Consider the following 14,262-nt stretch of genomic DNA (forward strand, 5'->3'; position numbering starts at 1 on the left):
ATATAAAGTTTATATAACTCCATATCCACAGGGGAGGAATGGCTCCAAACAAAGTTGCTCTGTCCTGTTTTCCCGCAGAACATGTCGCACCGTAATCCAATTTCAACATTTTGCCAAATAGCACCCAGTCTCTCACGCAAATAACGACTCTGTGTGTAATGTGACTGGAGAAGAACATCTTCGCTCCCACTCTTCTTTATTTTCGGCTGTAGGGAAGATTTTGCCACACAGTTTTCTTTTCTCCCTTTGGGACACAGCTCCCAAGTCACGTCTCAGACTCATACCGTACCATTGCAATTATTCGGGTAGACGTGTAATCAGTACAACGTGGCTGCAAAAGAATACAGCGATCCTCATTAACTTTATCTGTAAAATAAAAATTTCCGTGTTAGTTCTTATTTATCATTTTGTCCATCATAGTTATATTGTTTTTTCTGTCAGAAAGCTGTTGTTATTGCTTGTTGAATTCAATATTTTCTTATTTTTGAATTTCTCCCGAGTCAATATGTACGGCTTACCACTGCTGCAACAACTCAATCCTCTCTTTTATTGGATCTGTCTCCTCAAGCAACCAGTCACTCTGAAAAAATATGTGGATCCAGATAAAACACACACTCTCACAGCTTTCTCAGAACAAGTAACAATATTCTTGGAAGACATCGAAGTTCAGTCCGAATTCTTTCGTACACACATTTTTCTTTTTATGAAGGTTTGTTGGTTAAGTCTTTCGAAAAGTGAGATAGATGTTCTTATTTTCTTTTTCGACAAAAGCAAGGCATTTATCCCCCCCTACGTATTTTATCCTTAAAATTCTATACCCGATGTCCGCAGATCTTTTTGAGTTGTCGGCATACAAGAAGTTGAACAGCACATTCACAGTTACATCGCAGTCACTTAAATCAGCGGAACTGATATGGAGGAGAAAACAATTTTTCAATTCAACCTTTGTCATTTGTTCGTCTCATTTTGCGCCCCGACGTCGCAGTGCGTGGGCGAGGTGGGGGGAGGGGAGGGGCTTTTCAGCGGTAACGGCTCGCCCGGCGTCACCACGACGACCACGTTCTCCTTCTTGGGCAGCCAGAACGCCGGGTACAGGGGCTCCAGGAACTCGGCGTCGTACTGGTGAATCGGGGTCATGGTGTCGCCCGCGCCGTAGAAGGCCAGGAGGCCCCGGGTGTAGTCCACGTAGACCCCCACCCGCGTGAACTTGTCCACGGTCAGGGGGGTCTCCACGCCGCTGTGCCACGCCGAGAAGGCGCGGCCGTTCCACTGGAGGCACCAGGAGAAGTCGTTGCCCGTGATGCAGCAGTTGCTCTCCTGGCCCTTGCGGTCGATGCTCTTGTAGGTGAGTCCGACGTGCACGCCCTCCCCGCTGATGTCCACCTCGAAGTAGCGCCGCCCCAGGTAGAAGCTCTCGCTCGCCAACACCTGGCGCCAGTTCTCGAAGCGCTCCGGCAGATCCGGGTACGGGTGCTGCCAGGGCGTGGTGTTGGTCACCTTGCGGTTCTCCTCCATCAGGCGCAGGAACTTGTGGGCGGTGTCGCCGTCTAAGGTCACGTTGGTGGCATCTGCGATGGAGGGTTTGGGGGGGAGGGGGGTCAGTTGGATATTCACTGCTTATTGCGCAGCTCCATGAAATACCGGAGTCCTGATCGCTCAATAGTGGCGACCGATGGTCAGTCATTTCTGAATAACGACCGCTGATTTGTTAATAATGGCCACGGCTTGTGGCGCTGCGTATAAACTACAAGGGACGAACATTGCGTGTTAATGTAAATTTTACTTAGAAACTAGCCTGCAGCCAGCAAGTCATTATCTCCAAATAACGCCCTTCAGAGCGAATCAAGACCTGATCCTGATGACCATCCTGCAACCGACTCTGCTCAGCTTAATGGATTTGTTACACAACATACGCAAACCTCACATTTTAGGAAGTCTCCGCGTGTCTTCGGATCCGGCAGGGCCATGTTCTGCTTCGTTGCGATGATGGTTTGGACCGTGGTCTTTATTCCCATCTTGTCTGTGAAAAGGCAAAGGAATGCATTCACTTTTGGCGCGTTTTACTCCAGCTGGCGCAAGATTAAAAGGCAACAGGCGGGTGGCGTTCTCCCGGCTCCGCCCGGCCGGCCGGCCCCTGCGTAACGCGTGAACCGGGTGAGTCACAGCCCGCGGTGCTGGGTTTCACTCAGGTGACAGCTCGGGAGGATTCCTAAGGCACAGGTGAGCCGCCGCTGGAGCTGTGGCCCCAGAAACTATGACACAGGGCTGAGATTCCTCAACCCTCCAGACGAGTCTGAACACACCCAGAGCGCAGGAGGAAGATTGTTTACGATTGTTAACGTAACGCCGCCACGGGCTCAACGTTGCGTTTCAGCCGGTGTCCGAGCGTGAACTCACCATTTTTGCACGTCTCTTTGAGCTTGTCTATGTAGGACGAGAGGAGCTTCTCACACAGCTCCTGGGTGGAGTCGACGATCACGCGGCTGAAGGAATTCAAACGATCCATCAGGCCGATGTAGACCCCGGGCAGGGAGACATCAGGGGTTTCTTTCTTCCACACTGAATACTCCTGCCATGCAAAAAAAACAACAACAACTTTTGTTATGGCCACGACCACCATGACCGCCCACGAGCCGAAGAACGACCGAGGAGCCCGGATGCATCTGTTACCTGCAGGAAGTCCACGTCGTTCTTGCTTCTGGAGAGCTTCTCCACCCGGGCCTGGGTCTTCTTCAGCTCGGCGCACCTCTGCTGCAGGTGGACCCGGATGCCCTCGGCCTGGCGCAGGGCCTGCTTCTCCTCGCCCTCCAGGACCTCCGTCACCTCGCGCTTGGCCCGCTCCACCGCCGCCAGCAGCACGGCGAACTGCGCCTCGACCACCTCCCGCACCTCCGTCACGGAGTTCTAGAGGAAACAGGGCGGATTCTTGGAAAAAAAACAACTTTGATTCTATGTCGCGGGACCTCCGCGTCAGCGGCCCGGAACGGGGGGAACACGCCGGCGAGGAATGTGCGGCGGCTTTTGTTATGCAAGCGACAGGCGTCGAAAGAGGTGCCGTCAATGGGAGATGGCATCAGCCCCTCCCCGACAGGTTCCTTCCTTCCTACCTTCACGGCCAAAAATAAACCACCGCCCGCACCCACGCACGTATGTTGGTTAAGAAGCGCCTGGGGCGAAGTGTGGTCGTGTTTCGTACCTGGATGGTGACCGTGTTGACCTGGAGCTTGTCGATGGCGTTCTCGGCCGCCGTCACGGTCTTCACCATCTCGCTCTGCTTCTCCCGGAGCTCTCCCTGCCAACGCGGACGGGGTGGGAAACAGGCAGGGGTTCATTAAATGTTTCGCTTTGCCCGGGCGTAAAACCTCTCGTCTCGTTTATTAGGATTTTTCTGTCGCTTCTGCCCCGAAAAAACACACACACACAAAAAAAAAAAAAACTCCAATGTGTTTGGAGTATCGGGGAGGAAATTGGCTGGAGAGGATGAGTTTCAGAGTGGAGTCTGAATTCCTCAGGCAGGCTGGGGCGGCTCTTGGAGTTATCGCTGGAGCCGATGCCGAATTCCTGTCCATACAATATGTACCCTGGGGCTGGGTGCGGGGGGAGGTGGAGGAGATTCCACTGCTATGAACAGCGTTTTAACATTATATTCATCTGTCTATACATACACGGCAAAATTGAACTCAATCATCATTGGAGATTAACTGTGATTATTTTGTCGCTCACATTCGTTAATGGGGGGAAAGAAATGAACATAAAAATGCCAAAAGCATGGATCACTGCAGTAAACCAAGCTGCTCTACCAGTTTCTGCTTGCAATGTTACAGCTGCAGCTGAGTGTCTGTGTGTGTGTGTGTGTGTGTGTGTGTGCGTTCGCATAATTTACCCAAAATTGTGTCGTCAAATAAGAGGCAAATATCTCTTCGTCACAATCTATTTATGGCCATGAAGACACTGAAATCATCTCTCGTGCGGGTTTTGTTTTAGGGGCCACTAGAAGGGAACTTGACTGTTTGACATGAAGCCATTATTGCCCAAGCTGCAGATGGCACTGTGATTGATTGATCGATTGATTGAACGTTCCAAAGCCCAACACATTCCTACGGAGTGCACTGCTGCGTCCGTCAGTGTCAGCCTGCGCCCGAGCAGTCACAACGTCTTATGTAATGACCTCCCTTAAAGTAGGATTCGCCAGCGAGCACATTGGGTGGCAAGCTTCGTACGCAAACAGAAAGATATGCACGCTCTGCCCTCCGCCGCGTTGCTATGAACGCCGCTCTGACTTTCCGGCGGATGAGACGTGATTCTCGTGCAACTGTGCTCACCTCAGACTTTCTATACGCGACAGACAATGGGATCCCACACTTATGTCGGGACACTGACGCTACAGGAGATGCGAAATCTCAGTTAATCGCGTCGCCACAGGCGCTATCAAAGAACGCGATCATATTTTGGTACGCGACGTTAAACGGTCTGAGGCCTGAGAGGTGGATTTAGCTCGCTGGGGGGGGGGGACAGCTGCAGACTATAAACAAACGTAGAAAATTTTTAATCTACTCAGGAATGCTGGAGCCCGAAGGTCGGTTGCTGTCACCGAGGAGGACAAACGACACGTTCGCTGAAGCCCGAGCTCGCCGGACCGACGATAAAGCACCCGAGCGCAGGGCTTCCCAAAGGGGTGCCCCAGATGAGCTCCATCAACTTTCAAATTCGTTGTGGTTTTTTTTTGGTTTGTTTTTAGCCTCTTAATTGAGTTTAAAGTGACGCTGTCTACATTCTGGCACGTTTGAAAAAGTCAACCTATTGGTGGTTTTCAAACGCAGTGTTGGACTCCATCCTCTCCATGTAATGCCCTCAACCAGTCAGACGAGGATAGCAATTGTGTGTTTAATCCTTCAAACCCTATGTTAAATATCTTTTTCCGTGTGTGTTTAAGCCATGTACTGTATGTTTGTTTCACCGTGAGCTGCTGAGGTCAATGCACATGAGGTCAACCACAACGTAAATCTAAGTGCGCCTGTTTATCAAACAACGAAAAATGCCCCCCCCCAAACACACACATATACACACACACACACACACACACACACACACACACTAGATACTGTGTGGTGTAATACGAGAGCGGTGCGGCCTTGACAAACTCATTTGGGGTTGACCATCTATGGAACCCGAAAAAAGAACCAACAGTGATGAAGTTACTAAAAGAAAACCTGCCTCTATTCTCCTGCGGGCCTCCACCACGGAGACGGTGTTGTGGCCCCTGTGGTCCTCGGCGACACAGTCCTGGCACACACAGCAGGCGTCGGCGCAGCAGAACAGCTCCAGCGGCCACTTGTGGGCCTCGCAGGTCCTCCTCTCGATGTCCCTCAGGGGCTCCACCAGCCGGTGGTTCTGGAACTTGGGGTTCTCCAGGTGGGGCCTGAGGTGGGCCTCGCAGTAGGACACCAGGCAGGTGAGGCAGGACTTGAGGGCCCGGCGGGGGTTCTCGATGCAGGAGTCGCACACCACGTCGTCCGGCCCCAGGGGCTCTTCTTTCACCTCTTCCTTCTTGACCTCCTCCTTTGGCCCCTCTGTGCCCTCCACCTCATCGCCGGTCGGTGATGCCTCCTCCTCGCCGGGCTTTTTGGAGTCAGGGTCCTCTGACTGCTTCAGATCTTCCTGGATCTTGACCTCCTCCGTCGCCTTGGAGTCGTGGTTCTCTTCCCCGTTGCTTCTGATCGCGGGAGGCTCAGCCGCCGTCCCATTTTGTTGAGGGTTGCAGGCTGCCGGTTCTGGCTTTTCGGGGCTCTTCGGACACTGAGGACATCCTTTCCCCTTCTCCGCCAAGCAGGAGCCACAGATAGGATGGCCGCAGGGGGCAGGTTCATCGGCGTTCAGGGCCCCCGAGCAGCCAGAGCACCGGGGCTGCTGCGGTTTGGAGTCCGGGTCCGACACTTTGAGTGCTGTGTCTGCCATGGCTCTGCTTGTTCTCTCTCTTCCTCCCTCTTCTCTCTGTCTGTCCCTCCCTCTGTACGACTTGCACTATAACTGGCTGAACCACTTCTCCTGCAGGCCGGATCCCAGTGAAGAGCCTCCCAGACCACACCTTAACCATGTGAACTTCCCACCGTACTTGCAGTAACATTAAGGTGAACCACCCCCTGAAAGCACACAGCCCGCACACAATAACTTCCCTCCACTTCCGTGTGAAGGGGAAAATACAGCAAACCTTTAAGGCGGAGCTCATGTTGCAAATCAGAAGCACAGAGGAGGTGTCGTGTTACATTCCAGGGCAGGCTTTATTGGTGCTCATCGACAGTCATCATTCATTGATCAATGATCAAGGGGGATTGCCTAGCCATTGTGACCTGTTATCTCATTTTTATGACGGAATCACAATGATGGAATTAAGGCAATCGGTGCAATTTTAATTTGATCTTTGTGGGTATTATCTTAGGGAGTAAAAATCCCATTAAGCAAAACAAAGAATTGATACAAACATTTTTTAAATGTATATCATAGTGCAAACGACATTCCACTCATAAAGTTGAATAACTATTCAATCATCCCAAGTAGATATAATGTTGCCACCTAGCGGCCATATTGTGCTAGCGTGTCTGTCTGTGGGAAGTGTGTGGATAAAGTGAATATTAGGACAGAAAAGAACAAAACAACACCACCACCATCTGTGGTATCGTAGCGTCAATATGTTGATTCCACAGACAGTATCAAACTCCTCATAGCGATTTGATTCTCGAACACTCGAGATCATCAACCCCGAGAGAGCAAACCCTCCGATTTATAAGTCATCAGACAGTGAATCAGCATCAAAAACATCATTGTAGTCGATATATATTCGACATCTTGGTTCTCGATTATAAAAAAAATAATAAAAAAAAAAAGTCATAGGGCTTATTGCTATATTTGATCTAAGTGAATCAGTTCGAGCCACATCACCGCTTAATTCAACCAAATAAGTGCGCTGTTCATTGTGCTTTTAAGTCCGCATTAGCGGGGTTTGTTGTGTATAGCAGCATGACTTTGAATGAATCGTGCTCCCCTTCGATCTCCGCCCCCACCCATCACTGCATTCCCACCAGCTCTGTGATGGACGGGGCGAACACCATCAGCTCCTGGTACTTGTGAAAGAAGAGGCTCAGACGGGAGAGGTAGCCATCCTCTTTGTAGGGAAGCTCCTTTTCCTGTAGGTACTTGGACACGATGGGTTTCACCTGGTGAGATGCAGAGCGGAAAAGGGCATCGTGAGCATGGAAATAATGAACTGCGCTGGTCTCATTTAGGGGGAGAGAGAGAGAGAGAAAAAAAAAAAAAAAGACGCCCTACATACCTTTAGACACATGTTATCCGACAGGAAGGGGAAGAGATGGTGCTCCACGTGACAGTTGATTAGTGAATGGCCGAACAGCCAGTCCAGCAAGGGGTTGCGCGGCAGGTTCAGGACCCCGTGGGTCATCTGGTAGATCCTCTTGGGACGGCGGGTCGGGGAGAACATGGGAAGGCCGATGTGCTGGAGAACAGACGCAGATTTCGTCAGAGGCGCATTTTACTCCATGACACCGGCGGTCCCGCACGTAGATGTGGGCAATGATCATAGAAGTAAGTAACCTACACAGGCAGACTGAGGTCAGAGAAGGAGGAGAGGACAAGCCAAACCTGTTCTCAGGTGAAACGTAGATCACGTTTGTCCATGTGTGATTTCGACCGGGTCTCCCCCCCCCCATATGGAGTTCACACAATGGAGGTCGGATTGGGCTTAATTCAGTTTTATCCGGAATGTTTGTTGTGGAAATTCAAACTTACTTAGTGTGAGGTGCTAAACTCACGTCTGAACTCTGAAAATAAACGCGGGTCTCCAAATACAATAATACAAAGAGTTATTTAGAGAGACATCTCAAGAGAGATACACAGCACACAACAAGGCAGCCTGTGGGAAGTCTAAACATTAAAGGAAAAAGAGTTGGTTATATAGTAGGGGCTCCTCACTTGGGGATGTGTGTGACATGGACAGGTATGTCTTGTTTACAGCATGTAAAAGTCATACACACATCAACCCTCGGGGCAGACAGTAGCACCCTACGACCTTCACAGGATAATAATCAGTCTCAACACACAAGGAACACGGAAAAAGGACATTGTGCTACTGAGTATAAGGTTCAGCTAAGAGAAGGCCGCTTGTGCTCCTACAATAAGACATGTGATAAGCACATGGAAGTAGAGTCAATATCCAGATGAGCCAAAGGAAGGAAGCATTCATTAGATTTATATTACGTGTTCTCCTCTAATATCATGTTTTATGACATGCATTAACCTATAAATCACTGAATCATTTTGGGTTTTCACACACACACACTGGTCTTTCAATAGAAATCAGCTCGGTCAATTCATCCCCAAAACGAGGCAGGATACACCACAGGCAATCGAGAAAGGAAGGAAACATTTTGCCTGTGATTGTGCATCGCAGCGCTTCTCAGATCTCGTCTGTATAATGTGTTGGTATCCTCATGGAACACACAGGGCAGAAATGGAGGAAACAAGCTTGCAAGTTGCATAGATATGTTCTCGACAGATGTTGAAGAAACATACAACCACCACTAATAACCACTAATATTGTGTATCTGCCCTTCGTGCCGCCAAAACAGCTCTGACTCGTGGAGGCATGGACTCCACAAGACCTCTGAAGGTGCCCTGTGGTATCTGGCACCAAGACATCAGCAGCAGATCCTTTAAGTCCTGGGAAGTTGTGAGGTGGGGCCCCCATGGATCAGGCTTGTTGTTCCAGCACATCCTACAGATGCTCGATAGGATCGGACCCTAACCCCATTTTTCCTGCTTCCAGCACATCAACTTTCCAGAACTGACTGTTCACTTGCTGCCTCATATATCCCACCGCTTGACAGGTGCCATCGGAACGAGACGATCAGCGTTATTCACTTCACCTGTCAGTGGGTTTTAATGTTGTGGCTGATCGGTGCACATGGCGTCTTTCCTGGAACCAACAATCTAACAAAGCTTGAAATTGAAACGTGAAAACAGGAACTGGGAAAAGGAGGCGTAGCGCAGAGAAGTTGGGGTTTGTGCAAAGAGGTCCCTTACAGCGCCTCTGCAGGGCTGTAAGGGAATCACATTCAAGATGACACTTCCCAAATGTGCTTTCTGTCCCTGGGCTGCACGCACATCCAGGTTTGTTTTTGAACAGGAAGCCCATCTGTTGTCGTTGCCTTTGGTTCAATTAACACGAAGAAGGGAATAGTTCATGTCATTGTCGCACCACCACTTGCCCATTTCTGCAAATTGGATTCGATCAAACATTTTGGCTCGAGAGCCCTGTTAAATAGTGTTTGTTGTGACCCTTTCAGACCCTCCTTTCAAGAATTTATTATCTTTAGTAAAAATGTCATTGCAAAAAGATGACATTTTCAGAGCGGATATGTATGATGGCGGTTACATCAGCTTCGAATTCTTTACAATTGAAACGATAAAATCGTTTGAAAACTCAAACAGGTTGTACATCAGAGTTTATTGAGTTCTTTTCTAAATATTTAACTCGTGCTATTAATTCACCCAATCATTCATTTGAATCAAATCCCCAATCCTTTTATTCCTTTGTGCACTACCCAATCCTTTGCGGCCTCCCACGGTTGCATTGTTTCTTGCGTCCATTCCAACATTTTACCCAAGAAGGTGAAATTACTCAATATAAACCTGGCCACAAATCATTTTAGTGCAAATCCAAACTAAAGAGACCATTCGGCCCTCATGAAACCTAAATGGAAAAAATGAATTCATTCCCAGAGGCCAGCACTGAGAAATAAACAGTTCACGTTCAAAGGTAAGAATACGGTTCAGGGAAAGAGTATTGCCAAATATCCAAAGTGACATTACAGGCTTATTATAAGGAGCCAACCCCTGGAAGGCAGAAGAAGCGTTTCCCTGAATTATCCCCTCGACCTCTGATCAAGGAGCCCTGGTTTTCTAATCCACCTTCAAAGGGTTACAGTAGAACAATACACAATGGACGGCGAGTCCTGGTCTGGGAAAGGTCTAGTCCGGGAAAAGCCACGCATGAATTGTTTCTTTCAGAAGCATTTTGTTACCACGCCTGGACTCGCTGGATAATTATTTGAGGGACACAATGCTGCATTGAAAGGTGCTGTTCTACAAAAAGACCACCGCGGCGGTCCACACCGGAGGCGCCCCAATCCCAAAATGGAGCGTTGCTCTGTTTAACCTCATACCCCTGACTTTATAAGTCTTGGAGGCTTTTGAAAACAATGTGACCAGAGCTGCCAAGCCTCATGCTCTGACCATGAGCCTCAGTAATCTCACCATCATTTGCATCTGTGCCTACCTGGAAGATGTTGACGTGGATGTAGGGCATGGAGAACATGGCCCTGCAGACCAGCATGCAGAGCAAGGCGCTGTAAGGCGACTGGAACCCGGAGACGTGGACCAGCAGCCAGTACTGGGAGTAAAATCCCAACGCGACCATCAGGATGGTCCTCATCGCATGGAGCAGACCGTGACCCTTCAGGTGACCTGGAGATCGGTAGGAATGAAATGCTTTCTACGACTCAACCGCCGTCTGATTTGGTCGTCTCAAATCTGGTTAAGAGCACAATCGTGGCGTAGAGCGCTCACCTAGCGCAACGAGTGGAGTGATGATGGGCAGGGCCAGCGGAGCGATGAACAGGTAGACGCAGCGGGACAGGAAAGGGACCTTCCAGGTGCTGGAGTCACCCAGCCCGATGATGTTGGTGTGGGCGTGGTGCATCTTGATGTGGCCCTGCACGCCGGCCCTCGCCGTGAAGGAGCCACATATCTGGGCGGGACGCACCGAAACACAGACGGGGTCACACACGGAGAAGAGTCGGCAGGAGAAATCGATATCCGGTCAGAAGTCAGGGACAAACACACATGTTGTGCTTTTCTTCAATGTTTGCTTTTGGTAAACAACCCTCTCTCGGAGAAACGCTGACATTCGGTTTAGGTTTTATTCCCCCTATTAACTCTTTCAGTCATAGATCGTCCAGATCTGTAAAAGGGTTCAAGCAGTCGATTATACTATCAGTTCTTCCGATCCAGCACAGAAGTACTATTTATAGGTTGACTCAATGTAATAATAATTGAACACTATATATATATATATATTTTATAAAAAAAATCTGTTTCAGTTTAAAGAGTTCAAAATAACCCATCAATTTCAAACAATCAGTTAAGATTCAACTGTGCTGTTTGAACTGACTGTTTTAAATTGAGTCGACTTAAAAACACTGTTTTTATTATTATCATTATTTCAAAATGTTTTAAATTACTTTTCAATTCCGACTATGCTCGTGCTGTGCGTGAGGGTTAACACCTGCAAAAAAAGACAACCAAGTTAACTCCAAAATGTGCAATGGGATCATGGGGGATGACCGGGTTCCTCGGTCTCACCTCGATGAAGAAGACGGCCCAGAACTCAGCCCAGGCCGGGGACTCGCTCAGGGCCCCGTGGCTGGCGAGGTGCGTTCCCTTGATGGAGATGACGCCGTGGGCCACGCCCATCAACAGTATCCCGGCAGCGAACCACAGCGACTGGGAAGAACCCAGCAGCAGGAAGGCTGGAAATCCCCACAAGGAAAGATTGAGGAGCAGAATCAGGAAAAGCCCTTTCGACCGTCACACACATGATAACGGCGATAAGCTTTTATGATGCAAAGTACACAAACACAGACAGCTGGGAGTCTGATATTGTTGTTGTTTTTTTGGCCTTTGTGGCTCCACCCTGTTCCACCGGTGGTGTAAGTTTCATCCCGAAGAAGATCAGGTGAAGGAGTGAAACGTTGTATTCCTTTGGGGGGTGCGGGGGGGGGGGGGCTCCCACCAAGGCATAATGAACATTTTCAGCACCATCATACCACTGCCCTGAAATGATGAGGATAAGGTTGATGAAGAGAACCACTTTATTACTTTTTTTTCAATTGCAATTCCACCTTAGATATGTTTAATTAAATGATCGCTTTATTTCAAAATGTAATGTCATTTTCTTTTCATTACAGCATTTTTGCCTACAGCTTTATTTAGTATTCGCAATTAATGTAATTTAGAAGAATGACGTACATGAGACGTGGGCCTTCTTCCTGATGGCATATTCCGCTTTTTAAATGGAATATTTCATAGTAAAAAGCAACATTCATTTCGATTTTAAATACATTTAGCAACAATACCCTTGAAGTCATATCAAGTGAATATTCAACAAACGCACCATGACTACTTGTTATGTAGCATTTTAAAGGTGGTCATTACGAGTGTTTTCCAGCATGCATGTCTGGATCTAACCCTTATTTATATCTAATCTAAGTCATTCTAGAATTTGATGTTGTTACATTCCTGTCGTTGCCCAGACAGCTCTGGCTACAAGTGTAGATTACAAGTGAGCCATCTGCCCTGGACCAGCTTCACATTACACACTGTGCCGCCGTGAAGCTGTCAGGTCCGCTCCAGTGACACCAGTTACACTGGCACTGGCTTTAATTGGGGTCGGCTGTTGACAAGCAATGACCCAGATAAGAGGCTCGCACCGGGCACCGTGCTCCTGCACACCGGTCAAGACAATATCGCTGGATTACGGATTTTCCAGGAGGCTGACTCTGAAGAAGAGGCTCATTCACTTTTCCGAATCGTGGAACGGCTGGTTGGAGACTGGACACTGGAATGAATGTGAGGGGAAATGTGCTTGGAGGTCAAAACGTCATTTTTTGCTGTTTCCCTATGTGTGGTGTTATCTCATTTTCTGTCAGTATAGGCCAATAAAATTTGTGTTATCCCAAAACTTTACGGGTGATTCCACAATTGGGGTGCCATTTGTGTCCCACTGATAATAAATGTACAAATATATATGTAAACTAAAGGTAAAAGAGTTTTTACGCTTAAGTAAAGTGTCCTAGACAACAACCTACATGCATGCAAAAATAATCAACAACTATCGGAAACAGCAATCTCGCCTGTCCCAACCCACTATAACATATAACATATAACATATCATATCCCGTGCTTGAAACATATTTTTGTGAGTAATTCATTATAGATTATGACCATTTTAAATCTTAGTTGCGTCCCATAATGATCCCTCAACGCTGTTACCTGAACACAGTCACCTCCACGAAATATTTGGAATATTCCACGATTTACAATGTTCAGCAAGAAGTTGCAACTGAGAAGAACAAGAAACAAGAAGCGAATTAATCAGTTCACAAGAAGTTGTGAACTGATTAACTCTAATGCGAAGGCCGTGGGAAGAAGAAAAGCAAGTTCTCACATTGTTTTATCTGTATTTTCACTCATATTGCGACATTCTCTCTCAAAGCACAACCCTGTTACCCAAATTCCATTTTACTAAACTTATTGATCTATTTTGTGAAAATACATTTTTGGTAAATCATGAGAATGTCCTTATTGTATAGTATATTTGGTCATTCTAGGCTGCAAACTCAACCCTGTTACTATTTAGAGTTTTAATAATTAAAATCATGTTTTCTTGGATTAAATGTCGAAAAATGATATAAAAATTAAGTTTCTTTACTTTTCTTTTTTTTTTTTTAAAGAGTTACCAGGGCTACGACGGCACCCTTATGGTGGAAATCACCCTGACGGCGTTTACTACTGAGGTGTCTCACCGGGCGGCAGGCACAGGAACGCTCCGGCCAGGATGCTGCAGTCCACCCCTCTCCTCTCCCACCAGCTGCTCTCCCTCACCGTCCTCTGCACCAGGCGGGTCAGCTCCATCATCGGGGACTCCTGCTCCGTCTTCCCCGCCTCCGGCCCCGTGCCGCCCGCCTCTCCGTTCCTCGCGCCCCCGTCCCCCGCGCGCCCGTCGGCGGGGGGCAGGGTCTTCCCGCGGCCTTCCCACGGCTTGTCGCGCCCCCCGCCTCCGGTCCCCGCCGGGCCCCCGTCCCTCCGTTCCTCCGGCACGTTCTGCATCAGGGGGTTGGCACGGACACCGCCCTGGAGTCGGAGCGAGAGGCGCTGGCGTCCCGGCAGAGCGAGCGTCGCCGCGCGGGGAGAGACACACGCGTCCGGCGCGGGAGTCCGGCAGGTCCGCTGTGACATTGTGAAGGTCCTGTTGGGCTCGCGAAGTCCGCTCACATCCAAGTCCAGCCCCCTTCCCTCCCCACTCCTCCTCCTCCTCCTCCTCCCTCTCCCTCTCTCTTTTCTTATGAATATTCTCTCTCTCTCTCTTTCTTCTTATAAGTATTGTCTCTCTCTCTTTTCTTATGAGTATTC

The 14,262-nt window shown here is 48.7% G+C and overlaps 2 protein-coding genes across 2 annotated transcripts; both read right to left on the reverse strand.

Annotated features, from left to right (window-relative positions):
- Nucleotides 1-156: 156 nt before the first annotated feature.
- On the reverse strand, nucleotides 157-5,955 carry trim16 (tripartite motif containing 16; the record flags this gene model as incomplete). The annotated part of the gene is made up of 6 exons (XM_080021243.1): nucleotides 157-1,568; nucleotides 1,925-2,020; nucleotides 2,398-2,569; nucleotides 2,671-2,904; nucleotides 3,197-3,288; nucleotides 5,211-5,955. The coding sequence occupies 6 exons, from the start codon at nucleotides 5,953-5,955 to the stop codon at nucleotides 949-951; spliced, it is 1,959 nt and encodes a 652-aa protein (XP_079877369.1). The 3' UTR covers nucleotides 157-948.
- A 324-nt stretch (nucleotides 5,956-6,279) lies between these two features.
- fads6 (fatty acid desaturase 6) lies at nucleotides 6,280-14,085 on the reverse strand. Its single transcript, XM_080021733.1, has 6 exons — nucleotides 13,656-14,085; nucleotides 11,434-11,600; nucleotides 10,639-10,819; nucleotides 10,349-10,536; nucleotides 7,328-7,507; nucleotides 6,280-7,211 (listed from the first exon to the last, which is right to left on the reverse strand). The coding sequence occupies exons 1-6, from the start codon at nucleotides 13,957-13,959 to the stop codon at nucleotides 7,062-7,064; spliced, it is 1,170 nt and encodes a 389-aa protein (XP_079877859.1). The 5' UTR covers nucleotides 13,960-14,085; the 3' UTR covers nucleotides 6,280-7,061.
- Nucleotides 14,086-14,262: the final 177 nt, after the last annotated feature.

Source organism: Zeus faber, assembly GCF_960531495.2.
Source record: "Zeus faber genome assembly, chromosome: 20".
NCBI lineage: Eukaryota > Metazoa > Chordata > Actinopteri > Zeiformes > Zeidae > Zeus > Zeus faber.